This window comes from Acinonyx jubatus, chromosome B1 (assembly GCF_027475565.1).
Source record: "Acinonyx jubatus isolate Ajub_Pintada_27869175 chromosome B1, VMU_Ajub_asm_v1.0, whole genome shotgun sequence".
Taxonomy (NCBI): Eukaryota; Metazoa; Chordata; class Mammalia; order Carnivora; family Felidae; genus Acinonyx; species Acinonyx jubatus.
Window position 1 is genome coordinate 201479077 of NC_069382.1, and position 17468 is coordinate 201496544.

Below are 17468 nucleotides of genomic sequence, written 5' to 3' on the forward strand. Positions count from 1 at the left end.
CATGACTGGAGCGTACCTTCTTTTATATAATATGGGCACATGCACGGAAAAACGCCCGGCACCAAATTTTCCCACCTGTGGAGTGATGTGTGGAGAAGGGACTTTAATGTTTTCATATTTAAGATGTTTTATAGTAAGCATATATTACTGTGGCAATTAAAAAGAAAAAAGAAAGAGAAGGAAAAACTAAGACGTTGGACGTTTTAACATGTCTGCTTGGCTGTTTGGCCTTTCCTTCCTAAGTGGAGGGAGCCCCCTGCGGGACAGTCTGCAGCACCTCTCTCGCTGGGACGGGAAGGGGTACGAGGCACCTGCAGGGGGCGGGCGGGGCGGCCATGGAGGCAGAGCGCCACCTACCTGCTCATCGCTCCTGTGGTAGTCGTTGTCCTCCTCCTGCTTCTCCTCCGCGGCCTCTTTGTTCGAACTGTCATCTGCTTTGGTTTCACCTTTCAGCAAAAACAGAAGACACTCTATTATGAAATCCAGAATGTTAAACCATTACTTTTTTAACCGTACGGTATACTCAGAATGCTATAAAAATTCACTCAAATAAGACAGTTGCACCTTTAAGAGCATATGCAACTGGGGAGAGCTGGTCTCCAAAGCACCTGCTAAAACTCCGTATTCTGTAAAGTGCAGGGGCCCCAGGAAGCTGAAGTCAGCTGTGCATGGGTCTGGGAGTGTGTGAACAAGGGCACAGCAGGGTGACAGGGACAGTGAAAGGGGCAGAGAAGCCCCCCACACCCAATACTATTCAAGGCTTAACACACCAACTACCCACGAGTAATGCAGGACTCCCACAATATTTATTGTTCCAACACTACTTTTAAAATGAAGACTCCGTTGTACATAAGAAGTTGGGACAAGACCCCTGGCTTCCCAAACAGCCCCCAACTGCCTTCCTTCCGTCTCTGCAGGGCTCCACCTTTCCCAGGGGTCCCAGCCAGGATTTCTCCTTTCTTCTAAGATTATGGGAAACACACAGAGTGGTCTAGAAGCTTCTCAGGAATCCCTGTGCTCACTAGAGAAGTACCATGGCATCAAAGATTTGAATAATTTGTTATGGCACGTCGATTTAAAAATACCACTAATTTTTCAGTGAATCCAAATGTCATTTTGCCATTCTACAACAGGACAGTTGAGGGGAAGTCTCAGGAGGCCCGTCTGCACTGCACCCCACCTCCAGGTACTTTCGGGGCCCCCATGCTTCCCTCACTTCGCCTACACAGGACCCCTCTGTCCACAAGCCGTTTCTCAGCTCCGCCCCGCATTCCCATCGGCACCAGGAGTGCCGGAGGACGCTGGAGGGAGGCACAGGGCCACCTGAGAAAGGGGCTCATAATAAAGGCCGGCCTTGGCAGCAGGTGTGCAGAAGCCCACTCACCGTTCCGATGGGGATCTAGGTGCTGTTTCGCAGAACAGGTCTCCCCCTTGATGTCTCCAGGCACTTCCATGCCTAACTTGTGGTAGAATTCCCTCTGTTTTCTCATTTCCGCTATTAAAAATGAATATATACTCTTTAATCTTAAGGAGGCAACGAATTACATTAAAATGCTGTTCACAAACACCACATGAAGAAAACGACGGATCGGGATTGGGAGGTTTCGACGGCTGCCACTAATGAGAAGAAATCTGGACCGAATCCTCGGGATCTTGGAGCGGCTGCCACCCCACCCCGTGGATGCATAGACTCCCGGCTGCAGGACGGGGCAGCTGTGTGAAGAGATGCCCCCCCCCGCCCCCATTCCCCCCCTACCCCCAAGACCCAAGACTGCTGTTTTCAACATGTGGCGTCTGGTCAACATTCTGGGACTCCTCAGGGGCACAGCAAACACGACCTGCTGACCTCTAGGCTGCTCAGTAGGAGACTCGGGCCTTCTAGCACCTCACGCCTACGGCCACAGCTTAGAAACCAGCAGTGCCCCTGATTCGCACTGTGCTTTCACAGCTAGATGGCCACCCAGGTGTGCCCGGCGGTGTGTAAACGCTGCCCCCTGGTGTCCGTGGCCAGCCATCACAGCTCGCCGCATCCGGAGGAGGAAGCCAGAGGAAGGTTCCTTGGGGAACAGAGGCCATCCACCACAGGGTGATCTCCTGTGATCTCCTCCTCAGAAGCAATGCCAGTCAGCATTCGTGCTCCCCACAGTCAGCACTCCAGTCACTGCTGGCTACGCCGGAGGAGGCTCCCCAAACGGAGCAGGGGCCGGGCCGGACAATGAGAGGGCAGGAGTGTAGGACACAAGGCAGCTACGGATGGGCTTTTAGCAACAAGTGACTCTGAAGCGAACACCCGGGGAATGAAGTAAGTAGTCACTGCTCAGGGCCGCACAGCAGCAGCAAAGAAAATTCACACCCAAGTTGCTCCAAGTAATAACCTACAAATCACTCTACGAAAAACATTTCTGTGGAGCTCACTTGGTAACTGTTGCACTTTTTACCTGCACGTCTGTCTTCCATATGCCATGAGCTCAACGGAGCCAGGAATACATCTTGGTCACATCTTGGACCCACACAGACGCTTGGCGTGCCCAGTCATGTGGGAGCGCATCGATGCAGGGGGTGGGGCTCTGGCGGAAAGAGGGTGGCCCTCAGAACTGAAGGGACAGCACTGCCGGACCAGAGAGGGATGGGCTGCTGGAACCAAATACGGCAAGTGCCAAACCAAAAGGCTGGTCTGGAAAATTTGGATTAGCTTGAAAAGAAATCAAACAATCCTGTAAGAGCTGGCTCAGGAATAAAGGCGTGAGATGGTGTGGGGCTGTTGCCAGGTTCTCCAAGAAGGGTGACGGAGCCCTGCTGGTCAGTGTGAGAGAGAATTCTCTCCTCACCTGTAGAAATGGGGCAGCTCCCATTACCTTGCTTTAATTCCCATTTAAACATTTTTCACCTGTCAGAATGAAAAAAGATTGAAAATAACAATATTCCCTGCCAGAAATATGCCAGCATAGAAATGTTAACTGGGATGATTTTCAGCAAGGTAACTTGCTATTTAAGGGGCTCCTGGTGGCTCAGTCGGTTGAGCATCAGGACTCTTGCTTTCTGCTCTGGTCATGACCCCAGGGTCATGGGATCGAGCCCCGGTTCGGGCCCTGTGCCGACAGCGCAGAGCCTGCTTGGGATTCTCTCCCTCTCCCTGTCTCTCTCTCTGCCCCGCCCCTGCTGGCGCACACCCTCTCTCTAAATAAATAAACCTTAAAAAAATGATACAGATCATATTTATTGATGTGGAGCCAGCACCACGACATGCTGTCATGCAAAGGACAGGTTATGTGATGTCATAGGTAAAAATTCCAAGTCGTGATCCTGGTGTGACTACCACGCTGTGAGAATCCAGGGGAGCGATAATGCAATGTGGCCCTGGGCACAAGCCAGTGTCCCTTCCTGACGCTCTCGGCACCTCCTCAATGACGAAGGGCACCTACGGGGCCCCATGGCCGACCTCACACTCGGGTGTGGAAGGTGGACTGCATTCCCACCCCGGCCCCACCCACGTCCACGTCCACGCTCGCCATTCGGACTCATCGTCACAGTCAGAGCTCAGGCTGACAAACGTCTCTTAGAGGAGGGGATGTGTGAGCTTAGCAGCAAAACTGTGAAATGAGGCAGGCACTTGTATAACAGGAAGAAGGCGCACTTTTATTGAAATATACACACGTCCACAAGCATAGTAAGTAATTGAGTACATTCTTGCTCCTTATCACTTTGAATAAATGGTCACCTGTCAGATTTGGAAAAACAAAAGTTCTCACTTTACCTTCACTGCTGCTCTTTCCTGTGGGTCAGAGTTTCCGACCTATACTTCCTCTGAAGAACTTCGTGGAACTGTTCTTGCAAAGCTGGTCTAGAGACAACAAACTCCCTTCATCTCTGTTTGACTGAGTCTTTACTTCTCCACGTCTGGGGAGTAATTCCTCAGGGTGCAGAATTCTTGGTGGATGCCTTCCTCTCTCAACACTAAACATTTCACCCTCCACTCTCCTTGCAGGCACAGTTTTGGAGGAGAAGTCAGGTGAATTCCGATCTTTGTTCCTCTGTACTCTGGCTTGTTTTTGTTTCTCTGTAGCTTGAAAAGAGCATGCGTAGGTGTTGTGCGTTTGGTATTTACCCTGCCTGATGTTCTTGGAGCTTCCTGGATCCATGGTTGGGTGTCTGACATTAATTTGGGGAAAATCTCATCATTCTCATTTCACTGCTGTTCCTTCTCACTCTCTCTTCTGCTTCTCCTGTTCCCATTACACACACAACACACCTCTGGGGCCATCCCACGTCCTCAGAGATTTTGGCTTTGTTTTAGTGTGTGCTCTTTCATTTTCAGCCTCCGAGTCTCTGCTGACAGGTCCTCAACCTCGAGATTCTTCCACATACAAGTCCTGTTACTAGGAGGCCCACCTGAGGCTTTCCTCATTTCTGCTCCAGCATCTTTTGCTCCTTCTCAGCATTTCTCTCTCTGCTTCCACCGTCCACCTGTTCTGGCATGCAGTCCGCTTTACCAGTTAGAGCCCTTAGCACATGTATCACAGTTGTTATTTTTTATTTTAAGATTCATTTCGGAGAGACAGACACACACAGAGTGCGAGCAGGGGAGGGTTAGAGAGCAAGAGACACAGGACCCGAAGCAGGCTCTGGGCTCCGAGCTGTCAGCACAGAGCCTGACACGGGGCTCGAACTCACAAACTGAACCATGAGATCATGACCTGAGCTGAAGCTGCCCAGGCACCCCTATCCCGGTTGTTTTAAATTCCAGTCTGACGACACCAGCATCCCTGCCATGTCTGGTTAGAAATATTTCTTGTTAGAAATATTTCAGAATGGCTCCTTTTCTACCCCCTGCTGGAAGCATGAGAGATTTCTCTCTGATATTTGCTGAGAGACCTCAGCCGAGCTCCTGGAGGTGACGTTCACGATACCGTGAGGCCCTGGCCGTGATTACATCTCCTACAGGTTTTCCAGACTTGTCCACACGGGGCCTCCAGCAGCTCCACAACCACAGCTCAGGTTTTCAGCCCTGAGCTGGTTCCTGCAGAGGCTTCTGCTCCGGGAAGCCATGTCCCCAAATCCACTGTCAGTCTCTCTACTCTTGACGCAGAACTTTGCCCTGTGTCCCTCCCTCTTTATGATCCAAGAAAGCTGGCTGGCTTCTCAGGCTGTTCAGCTTTTTATTTGTTAGAACAAAGTGGAGACTTCCGAGTTCCTCATATGAGGAAGTAGAAACCAGAAGTCACGAAATTCAAAAAACAGTAATTATAACTGAGTACAATTTTTGTAATATAGGCTACTGACAAGAAGAATGGGCTCCTTTTAGGGGGAATAATATTTAGTTGGTGTTAAAAGTTAGTGTTCCTTATCAAAACTGACTACACGTGTTCATCTCGATGATATTTCACACATTTCATTTTTGGAAGTGTCTTTTCATACAGAAATGCTGACCTCAGTCCACAAGCACGTGACTTTGTGTGGCTCGTGCATCAGCGTGGGGGCGCTCAGGGAGCTCCGTCAGACTCTCCTCCCGGTGCTGGCCTTCGTGGCGCCAACCACAAGCCAGCGCACCCGGCAGAGGGCGGACGAAAGCTCCTCCGTGGCACAGTTAATGGACTCCGAAATATGGAAACTGCCTTCGCACGTGTGTTGAGCTCCTGGGCCTGGAGCCAGAGCTCAGATCAGCCTGCGACAAACCTGAATGGGATCAGAGATCTCGCTCCCCCTCTTCTGAAAGCAGGATGTCTGAAGTCACGTAGCGCGGACAGCGCTCACTGCTGTTGAGCGACTTCACTCGCAAAGAGGTTTGCATACAAGTAGTCCTGTTGTGCCTTATGATGTTGGGCTGAATTCATCCCAACATAATGTTGGGAAACATTATCAAATCTTTAGCAAAAGCTAATTTCCACAGTCATTCCAGGTTAAAGGAACTTCTTTCCATTCCAAAAAACTTCAATTTGTCCTTAGCTCAAAATGACAACAACACACATACACACACACACACACACACACTCACCACTACTAAGCCACTATTAAAGTGCCGTCTGGGGGAGAAAGTCAGGGTGTTTAGGCTCCACTCCTGACAAATTCATCTCCCTGGTGACAGTGACATCTGAAAGAGTGAAGGAAGCCTGCCGTGGACTCTGCTGGTTCGGTGACCTATGAAAGACTTGTCGTCCACAGAGTACCTGCTCTGATGCAGAATACGATGCCCTCTGAATTCCTCACACTCTTGCCAGCTCGGTTAGTCTGTCCGAGTTAGCATCTTCCTGACCCCCAGACGCTTCTAGTGCCGCTGGACGGAACACGTCTTGGCAGACCCCACTTCAGGCTGCACTGAATTAGTATTTTCTGGACCCCCCGGACAACACTCTTGCCCGCAGCTGCTCTCTGCAGACTGTTCAGAGATGTTCTTTCTTCAGTCACTTCGGACTCACCAAATGAACAACTGAGCAGACTGGCGACACCAAGGCCAAGGAAAACCACTCAAAACCGCCTGCCTCGTTTTCTCGTGGACCCCTGATGTTGCCTTCCAGAGGCTCCCTCCCCAAAACAAGCCCGTCTTCTCTGGACGCACTGGCTCAGCGGCTACAATCAAACGAGATCTGATTAACTTACGTTACGAAGCGGCTTTCCTCGTTTGGCTTAACAAAGGAGTCAGTCAGAAACCTACTTCGATTGTAGCCTGATATCCACATTTTATTTCCGCGATGAGGTATTCCGTTTGATATTTTCAGTTCTTTCCAAACGTCGCTTTCCTGTGTGTTGGGAGCGCCGTGTACTCGTCTGGCGATGCCTGCACACGCTCTGCCCCTCCAGCTCGGCACGGCCGTGCCTCATGGCGCAGTCGGCTCATGAGCACAAAACCGTCCACGCTTCACTGTGGCTTAAAAGGGCAACATCTGAAGTCCATACCTCCCTTCTTCCTGTTTCGACATGACGGGTACGAACTGGCAACAAGGAGAGTCGCACCAGTGGCGCCCATGGCTCCTGAAACACCGTCGAGTTAGCACTGCGTTTCTGAGCTCTGCAGCGCGAGGAGCGGCCACAGTGCACATCCCGTCAGCCGCCGGTTGCTGCTCTGTGTTGTGACGTGAACACAAACGGTACAGGAGCGAGCGAGCTGTGATTTTCACATCACAAGTATTACTGACTTTTTTCTAACCATTTAAAAGTATAAAAAGCATTCCTGGCTCACAAGCCATGGAAAGATGGGCAGCAAGCCCGATCTGGCCTGCAGTTTGCCAACCCTGTTCCAGCCAGGGCGAAAAGGCAAGAGAAAGAAATAACGCAGAAGCCTTGGCCTAGTGATTGCACTTCCAGAATAAAGCCAAATACATCCACCCACATCCGCACAAAATTACGCGAAAGGTGTCACCGCACCCCCTCTTCTGTTAAAGCCAAGGACGAGAACGTCCTGAGTGTCCCTCAGGAGGCATACAGGAGTGAGCAAACCCCACGCAGCCACCCTCACGACAGGGCCCAGCCCGGCGTCCCGGCCATGCCGGCAGAAGAAGCCAGCTGGGCAGTGTGAGGCAAAGAAGGGAGGGGGTGGCTCAACATAAAAAAATAATTTGATAAATTTTATAAAATGTTGCCTCTTTGGGGCGCCTGCGGGGGGGCTCAGTCAGTTGAGCGTCTGACTCTTGATCTTGGTTCAGGTCATGATCTCATGGTTGGTGGAATCGAGCCCCGTGTCGGGCTGGGTGCCGACAGTGTGGAGCCTGCTTGGGGTTCTCTCCCTCCCCCTGTCTCTCTCTGTCCCTCCCCTGCTCACGTGCATGCATGCTCTTTCCCTCAAAGTAAATAAAAACTTAAAATGCTGCCTCTAAAAGACAGGTTTTTAAAAACTATTGAAAAAGGAAACAGACCACTGAACAATGAACTCTCTGGCAAAAAGGCCTGTCTACAAGGGAACAGAGAAACAGAGTTGGTGCGGGGCCAGCAGCGGGGAGCGAACCCCGGGGAGCGGCCACTCAGGAGGCCTGGGCGGCGGCACGGGCAGGCGTCCTGCTGCCCCCCGCCCTTGTCAGCTGAAGCTCGTCTGCCAGGAAGGGGCCTCCGTCTGAGAAACCGGGTTTGCGACTGTTGGCACAAGCAGACAGACTGTGTGGAGGAAGCCCTCCCGCCGGGAAGGGTTTCCTTCTACTTAGGGGCAGCAAGCGACCGAGAGCCTGAGCAAGAGAGAAGCTGAGTGCCTGCTGGAAGAGAAACCCTGCCCGAGGGGCAAGAGGGGGCACGTCCCACATGCAGGGTCATCACACACCCGCACCACGTTCTTCACAAACCCTCCATTACAACTCTGTCACCGGGCGACCCCTACACTGAGGGCACCTGGACTCCGTGGGGAGATGCCCGGCACTGCCTGGGGCAGGAAGTCAACAGGAGGAGCCTGGGACCCGCCCGGTCACCCCAGACTCCCAGGGCAGTATCAGGAGCTGCCAACGGGGGAGGGGGAGAATGGGGGGGGGGGGCGCGAGCTTCAGAAAGGACAAGGACCACGAAGCACTGTGAACACACGTGTACGTTTACACGGCCCTGACTGTGGCCAGAGAGGTCAGAACTAAGGCAGCGTGCCGTGCGCAAAGGAAAGACAGGCCCCGATCTGCCGGTCGGTACAAAACGGGCCTCAGGAACCCCGCGGTCCACCTGGCACGCGGGCCGGGCTGGGCGCCAGGACAGGCACGGGTCGGCCACTTCTAACGAATCGTGGACTGATGCTCTGCCGGGGCAGGGCGGCTGGGGTGACACGGGAGCCAGGCCGACTGCACCCGTCCAGGTGGAATAACCCCCGGGGGTGGGCTTCCCAAAAACACGAGCCAGAATCCTGTCGGGCCTGCAGACGCCAGCGGTTCACAGGAATGGGGCCTCCTCAGCAAGTCCAGACTTGGTGACAGGAGGGGCTGAGAGGGGGCAGAGCAGTCGGCCCGGGGGCTGACCTGACCTGGACCCTGATTAAAATAAACGACAACAAGGAAACTCAAAACATGTGGTGTTCACGAGGCAGCTAGAAATGCTGATGCTGAGCAGGTACTTGATCCTAAGGGATTACTATTACTTCCTTAGGTTTACAAAGTGTTGTGGTTACTCGTGTTACAAAGAGGGTATCTTCTGGGACAGGAAGATGGCTGGAAGCAGAGGATGAAACAGGGCTCTGCGTGAGCTGCAGGGGCTGGGCAATAAACACATGGGGTTCTACATGTGGTTCTGCCTGCTCTTATGTTTAAAACACCCTGTGATCATTTTTCAAGGTACTGGCATTTTATTTTGACGTATTCTTTGCCTTTTCTGAGGACTCAAAAACTTTTAGGTATCAAAAGATTGTTTCTGTCCGCATTATACGGGAAACTTCTTCTTGTATGAGTGAATTGGTGAATGGCACAAAAAAGACCTTAACAGTATTATTCTTTAAGTTCTGTACGAGGGGAGCCTGGGTAGCTCGGTCGGTTAAGCCTCCGACTTCGGCTCAGGTTGTTATCTCACGGTTCGTGAGTTCGAGCCCTGCGTCGGGCTCTGTGCTGACAGCTCGGAGCCTGGAGCCTGCTTCGGATTCTGTGTCTCCCTCTCTTTCTGCCCCTCCCCCACTCACGCTCTGTCTCTGTCTCTGTCTCTCTCTCAAGGATAAATAAACCGGGGGGGGGGGGGGGGAACAGTTCTATAGGAAAAGCCAGGTGTAATATCTATCTCTTGATCTAAGGTAGTAAGCTGTATTTTAAATTTTAACCCTCTTCCCAAACATTACAATGAGAAAACACAGCCCTTGAAAGTGAATCCCTAACATATCTTATCTTTAAAAGAAAGTGTACCTGAGCTGTATCAGCCAGCACCACCACGCCCGCCCACCATCAGACCCTGAGTGGGATTCTGAGGCCAGTGTCTCCCTCCCCTCCCCCATCACCAGCCCCACAAAGAGGGGGAGCAACAGTCTCTGTGTTCGGAATTGCAGAAAAGGTTGAAAAAGGACAGCCATTTCCACTTTGAGGGTATTCACACTGCATAATGTTTCTTCTTCATTCTCAGTGAGACTTGGCTTTAAATACAGTCAAACTTTATCCACACACTTGTTACTGGCTTCACGTCCGTGTGCGTGACTGAGGAGGCTGCCCCCGTGCCCTGCTGTGCCCCCACTGCCCCAACAAGGCAGCACGCTCGGTAAGACAGAGACAGTGGGAGAAGCCAGCAACACGGCGCTCACGAGTTCAGAGCAGGGACAAGCGAGATGGTGCTGTTCCCAAAGAGGGGACGGGGCCGGGACCTCCAGGAGCAAAGTGCTCAGAGGCTGAGCCGCAGACTCAGGGGTCCAGGTGGATGTTCTGACACTTACCTTCCTGAAGGCCTGGAACCAGTTTGTAAACAATGTCCTGCATGGTTCTGTCATGACTGGCAAAGAGAACATAACAGGTGAGGTTAGCTAGAAACGCCACTTCCACAATCCATGCGCATTTTCCATTAACGGTATCAGACTCCACAATCGCGAATTTGAAATTTTGCTTGAGTTTTGCTTCTAGTTTGCACTTAAAAATTTGTTTGTGCTAGCAAAAGTTATAAACAACCTGAATCAATGTATCATTTAATTCAGGTTCTAGAAGTTTCAAGGAATGGCGGCACAGACAAGACCCTCTAGATGATGAGTGCCCTCTGCCTGCTGAATGTGGTCCGGACACCCAGAGATGCGGCCTCCAGGGGCCACACAGGCCCCCACCCCCACCTCTTCCACCGGTGCCTCCTGGGCCTCCACTAGACAGGAAACTTTTCTTTCATGTTCTGAATAATGTAGAGGAAAGGCCCTAAGATCAGGCCCTCCCTGTGGTCTTTAAGATCTACCTATAAAGGTTTTCTGAAAAGGCTATATAAAAGCATAGTATTTCAAATATAGTTTCTACTCCAGTTTGTTATTTTTTAACATAACTTATTAATATGTTTAAGTAACTTTTCAAATCAACGTTAATTTTCAAACATCATGCGTTAAAATGAAAACCTGTAAGTACCCAGACAAGTAGCATGTAAATAACGGACAAACGATGGGGTTCCACAAAACTTCTAGACATTTAGCTGTCAGGGCTAGTCCAGGGCTGGGCACACAGCAGCCACTCAATGGGCTCACGGTTAGGCCACAAACGGTGGGTGACCAGGGCCTGCAGAGACCCTCATTCGCCATTTCCAGGAAGAACTTTTAAGTTCTAATAGACATCAGTCTGACATCTCAGCCTGTGTTGTGGCAGACCAAAGCAGGGTTTCTCAAATTTCCGACCACGATGCACACGTGCCCACAGCGAAGATTATGGACCACAGCTGGCCTGCAGCACGCAGGACACCCCCACGGCTTTGTGGAAAGCTCCCCCCACTGCACGAGGAGAGGATGGTGGAGAGATCCCCGCCACAGAGCTTGACACTGGGTCCTCCGAATGACCGTGCCAGGCCCTGCCTGCCTGGCCACAGACCCATAGGGCCGAGGGGAGGGGTTGGGGGGGCTCTCCTTGGAAAGGGTGCCGGCAGGCAGGACAGAACAGCACAGCGCGCTTCCCTTGGTGTCAGCCACATCCAGGCTCTTGGAGGGGCAGCCCCTTGAAAGAGGCTTTCATGTTTACACTCTAGGCCACAGGCCACACATCCTCTCCCAGCCCTTCGCTTGTGCCGAGGTCTCTACTGGGCCCACGTGACAAGAGCCCTTGGCTTTAAGATGAGGCCTGAAGTGTGGAGCTGCCTCAGGGATCCAACGGGCACCAGGAGCTCAGGCCCAGCACCCGCCTGCGGCCAGCACCACTCGGCATCATCCCACCTCGTAAGGCCTAAGTCACTGCCCGGGGCCCCGCACGGTGCCACCAGGCCCCGCTGCCCTGCCCTAACTGCCCTCTCCCCACACTGCCCCAGCCCCAAGCTGAGAGCCCTTTCCTTGGGGCAGCTGCACAGTGAGGGGGAGCGAATCAGAGCAGGAGGCTGGGCCAGGTGTGGCTGGAGAAGCTGTGCCAGGAACAAGGCTCTGAGCCAAGTGCAGAGTTGGCATCAGGAGGGGAGAAGAAGAAAACCTCCCTGGGCCAGTGTAGCTTTAGGCAGAGCACAGGGAGCAAACAGCAAGGGACAGGACTGCCAGGAAAGGGCCACGCTGGAGCCCAGGGCCCACAGCAGGCCTTGGGGCTGCGCATCTTTCCCAGCTCTGCACCTCCGTCTCGCTGGCCCTGGCCCTCTGGACTCAGGCCTGCACACCTGGCCAGCTCTCTTCCCATCGGCCCCCTCCTGTGTGTTAGCAGGCCGGGCTCTGCCTGGAACACTGGGGCCTCAGTTCTCTGGACAGCCCTGCCTGCTGTCTCTCCCGAGCGCGGGGGCAGGGGCGGGGGCGGGGTCTCCACAGCTTCCCACGAGCACGAAGCCCCACCACCACCTGCCTTCTACAGCTCATGTCAGGAAAGCAACCCCGTGCTCTGCAAGACTATGCCCCCAACGCAGGTAACGTGCACACACTGCCAACAATTAGTACCCAGAGCATATAAAGCATTTCTTCAAAGCAAACAAGTAAAATAAAGAACCCAAGAGAAAAATGAGATGTGAAGAGACATCTCCCGGCAGCCCGAGTGGCCAGGTGACATCTGAGAAAGGACCGTGCGCACTGGTAATCAGGGCGACAGGCCAAGATACCCTACGGAGCCACCATGTGGCCAGAACACAGTCCACAGGCACCCACAGGACACATCAAGACGGTGCATGGCACAGCAGCCCAGCAGCGCACAGGAAGGCACGGGAGCTCCACAGCCCAGCAGCCTGCGGAGGGCCGACAGAGGGGGGACACCTGCACGGGAATGCCCAGAGCAGCACGGAGGGCCCACGGAGGACACCCTGATGTCCACCTGCACAGACCTCCCCACTAACAGAGACCAGTCTGGAGAACAGGCTGGGTCAAGGGCAAAGGCCACGAAAACACAGCTGGTTCCCCATGTAGCGAGCCGGACCACAGGAGACTAAGCTATGTTGTGTGGGGACAGCGGCCAGGGTGGGGCGGGGGCTTCTGGGCCTGGTGATTTCTACTTCTCCATCTGGGAGTGGTTTCTCGCTGTGCCGCTATAAGCCATTCATGTGTTTTTAAACGCCTTGTGCGCACACAACATACTTCACAACTTGGGAAGTGGAGAGACACACGTCCCTCTCTTCCTTCAAAACATATATTCAGCCCTACCTCTGCTGCTCCCATGTGGTGCAGGCAGCGCTTGGCTTCCTTTAGAGCGCCCCCCGCCCCCCCGGCCAAATCTGAAGTCTTTTAAAACTCTGCATAAAAGCCATAAGCCAGCACTTCCTGCCCATCATAGCCTGACCCCCAAGTCTGGTCGTGCCAACTCCCTGGCGCCTCCCTCACAAATGGTGCTGATTCCAAGGGGGTCCGATCTCCCCGAAACCAAAGGAGGTGACTCCTTGCAGCACCAGCTGCAGGGAGCAAGACGCAGGCCACACACAGGGGGCAGCCACCCGGGACCTAGGACCACTTGTCCCATGACAGGAAGGTGGACCAGGGGCTGCTATCCACTTCAGACTAAACTTCAGCCAATTTATTGCAAGACTAGTGAAATACAGGTGTGTCCTGAGGTTCCTCAAAATACTCAATTTGAGCAAATATTCCTGGAAACTTGTGGGAACGGCCCCAGCGCTCACTGCCCTGACTTGGCTGGATCGGCTGCCGTACGTGTCCCGTGCTGGGCGGGTCCCTGACACACTGGGAGATGCCGGAAGCTGTGGCTTTGGGACCAGGACCTGGGCACACTTACCCAATGTACTGCAGCGGGTGGCTCTGGTGGATCACGATCCTACACGTGGGGCAGGTGTTGTTCTCCTCCAAATACTTGACCAGGCAGCTCCGACAGACTGCAAAAGCACACTTGTGTCAGAAAGTAACCAGGGAGGGAGATGCCAGCACCCCCTCGGGCTCGGCACACATGGGGGCTGAGGCGCAGGCCACCTCGCACGTGGCTGCTGTGATGGAGCAGCCACCTCTCAGGTCTCAGCAACGACGGAGAAGCCCCAGGCGCTCAGTCAGCGGCCTCACTCGGCAGATTTGAGGTGCAGGGATAAGAGGGGCGAAGAACCTAAGTGAATAGGTGTTCAGAGGCCAAGAGCTGAGAAATCATCAGAAAGTACTTGTCTCCCCCAAATATCTTCACCGTAGGGGCCAATAATTACAATTTTCATGTGTGTAAAAAAAGATCACAAGATTTTCTTTGTACACCAAAATTCAAGGCAATTCAATGAAAATAATAATCCAAAAACTATAGTTACCTTTAAAATGAAAGTTCTACCTAAGGGGTCAAATATTTTATTTTCTGAAGTGGAAAACACACAGTCAAAAGTCATCTGCATTACACGCATCGGCTGTATTGCAAGGACCCTATCTACACGGCGTGCCTACCACAGCCAGCGGAGACACTCCGGCCTGACTCCTCAACCACCCAGCGGTGACTATGCTTCGGGGTAAACAGCAGCATCTCCTGCTGAGCTGGGGCATTAAAACCGCAAGCTCAGCACAGCTAAGAGTCTTCTAAACATCAGAACACAGGCTTATTAGTCGTGAGGAGCCGAACCACATTCTTGTGTTTAAAACGTTTAAGGAATTCATTTGGAAAAATTTAAAAAGTAAGCATTTCTGTCCACTAGAAATGAATATTCTGTCATAACAGTTACTGGTTTTGCTGTTATATAGAAATAATTAAATTTTTCCTGTACTTAGCTTTCCTAAATGGTATCTCTACTGAAATTACCCACAATGTTTTTAATTTGAAGTAATTTTTCGGATTTATTTTTAAGATCTTTATTCCTGCTTCTGTGTTTTGCTTTGTGTTTGAGCTAAAAGCTTTTGGTGGAGGAAGGAAGGAAGGAAGGAAGGAAGGGAAAATAAGAAACCACAAGTATTAAGAAAGCATAAGGCTGGAAGTTGTCAAAGGCCACGTTCTAGAACATTCCGCCATACACATATGCAGACAGTCCACACACACCTCCCACAGGTGTCAAAGGGATGTTCTAGATCATTCCACCATACACATATGCAGATAGTTCACACACACACACCCCCCCACAGCTGTCAAAGGCCATGTTCTAGAATATTCTCCACGTACACGTATGCAGACACTCGGTCACCGTGGTCGCGTCGATGAGATATCCACTGCACAGGCGGCAGGTGATGTGGGCATTTATGTCCCAGAGTTTAATCTTTCTGGTCAACATCTTTGGCTTCTAGAAGAGAAAACCAGTATCAATATCTGAAATACTCCCATGTGTTGTCAAAGTTCAGGCTAAATGTAAATCAAGTTACGGCACATCCTTCCAGGAGGGCACAGCATCATGTGGACAGAGGCTGCCACCTGCCACGGCAGGTCCAAGCCACAAAGGCTCCGTGGGCCGACTTCCGTCTGGGGAAGGAACTGCCAAAAGTCCTCTCACAGAGGACTGGGACTGTCCCGCCGAACACCTGATGGGCAGCACTCTGCAAACGTTACTATTCCCTTAACCGCCTGTGGCACTGTCCCTCTCGGCTCCCCTGACCCCTCCTGCTCAGGACTGAGCTGAGGCCAGCTGGTGAGGCGGCAGGCAAGTGACGGAGGATCGTGAAGGTGCAGGGAGACAGGCTGGGAGAACAGGCGGGCTGTGCTGAGTCTGGGGCAGGAGGCTGAGGGGTCACTCCTAGAGCTTCTGGCTCTTCTGTAAACCTAGGGGATGAATGACCCCAAGGGGCACCAGCAAGGGCAGCACTGGCCAAACCTGAAGGAGAAGCAAAGTCCTTCGATGAGATCTTGATACAAACAGTCACACCACGTGATTCTGACATCAGAAGGGTCAGGAAAGTCAATGTCCAGTCCCGACAAGGCCCAGGGAAGCAGGCAGTAAGAGGGGCCCAGATGTGCCCAGATGGAACAGGAGCCATCCCATTTCTAGACATTTATCGTAATAACTGGACAAGTTCAACAGATGTTTGCCGCAGGGGCACCTGGGTGGCTCAGTCGGTTAAGCATCTGACTGTGGCTCAGGTCATGATCTCACAGTTCATGAGTTTGAGTCCCACGTCGGGCTCTGTGCTGACGGCTGGGAGCCTGGAGTCTGCTTCAGATTCTGTGTCTCCCTCTCTCTCTGCCCCTCCCCTGCTTGCACTCTGTCTCTCTCTGTCTCTCAAAAATGAGTAAACGTTAAAAGAAGAAAAAGGAAAAAAAAAAAGATGTTCGCTGCAATTGTTTCAAATGGCAAATCACAGAAAACTGCCACCGAGGACTGGCTCGGAAAGTGATTTCATTTAGCCGGCATGAGCTCCAGACCCTCCCCCGCTTCCCTCTGCCCTGTCCAGGGAAAGCCCAACCAGCCCTCCAGGACCCCTCCCCGGGGCTCAGGAGCCTCTTGGCTCGGGAAAGCCCAGGCCCAGAAGCAGGGGGGCACACAGAAGCCCCCACCTTGGGCCGCCTGCTGATCCCTGTCACTATCACACAGAACATCAGCACTGCATACAACATGGCATCGTCAAAGTCCAATCATCTGTGCACCAAAGTGCCGACATGTTGTCTCCATCTCGGGGCCCCTTCCTGCTCTGCTCCAGCTCTCTCCGTCTCCCTGGCTAGACCACAGGCTCCGTGAGGTTGGGTTCTGTCACCGCATCTCTGGAGCTGTGTCAGGAGGTGTAACTATTGTCCTACGACATGTCCTACTCCAAAATCTGCGTGTCACCTCACAAGGCAAAAAGTCCTTGAGCTGGGAGATGGTCCCAGATGACCCCACAGACCCCCTGTCATCACAGGGCCCTTAAAAGGGAGATGGGAGGGTCCGAGTCAGAGAGACTGGGAGTGCTAGGCTGCTGGCCATGAACCAAGGGTGGGGTGCCTGGAAGAGACAAAGATCCATTTTCCCCTGAAGCCAGAAGGAGCCAGCCCCGCGGGCACCTTCACTAGAGCCCAGTTGAGACCCTTTTGGACCCGACATTTAGAACCGTCAGGTGACACATCTGTGCTGCTGTAGCCACCGAGCCTGTGGCCCTTCATTGCAGCAGCAGCAGCAGGAAACCCACACAAAACGCTGCTCCAGAAAATACTTACAGAACGGATGTCTTCCCGGTAAGATGACTAACAGAAACAGATGCTCCGAGACATCAGAGTCAAAGGCATCACTGAGGGTGGCTGGCCGCACCCAGCGGCCATCGCGCACACGGCTCCCAGGCCGCCAGCGAGGACATTCACTGCTCAATGCCATTTAAGGAAAATGAAAAACAAAGCAAACCACTTGGAGGACTTCAGACCCACTTCCATTCGCGTGAAGTCCGAGGGCAAATGCCCGCCACGCCCGCCACCGTGCAGCGCGGCACGGGGGCCCGGCCAGGGCTTTTGGCTGGAAGAGGCGGTGAGGGACCCGGAGGGAGCAAGGATCTGGAGGCACACTGTCACCCATCCTGAGACCCAGCGGCACCCACGAACTATCAGAGCAAACGAATGCAATCAGCAAGACCGCCCCACTAACGTTGCTGATGGAACGCGGCGGGT

The 17468-nt window shown here is 52.8% G+C and overlaps 1 protein-coding gene across 5 annotated transcripts in view; it reads right to left on the minus strand.

Annotated features, from left to right (window-relative positions):
• Window positions 1-17468, minus strand: part of PCGF3 (polycomb group ring finger 3) — a 55534-nt gene that overhangs the window by 20102 nt on the left and 17964 nt on the right. For all 5 annotated transcript variants that reach the window (XR_008296476.1, XM_027061715.2, XM_027061651.2 and 2 more), the window contains exons 4-8: window positions 15069-15186; window positions 13728-13824; window positions 10301-10356; window positions 1385-1495; window positions 358-446 (exon numbers count right to left, since the gene is read on the minus strand). Coding sequence is in view for 4 of the 5 variants with exons in the window: in XM_027061715.2 (XP_026917516.1) it covers window positions 358-446; window positions 1385-1495; window positions 10301-10356; window positions 13728-13824; window positions 15069-15177 (462 nt within the window). In the remaining variant the exon portion in view is untranslated. The remainder of the gene's footprint in view (window positions 1-357; window positions 447-1384; window positions 1496-10300; window positions 10357-13727; window positions 13825-15068; window positions 15187-17468) is intronic.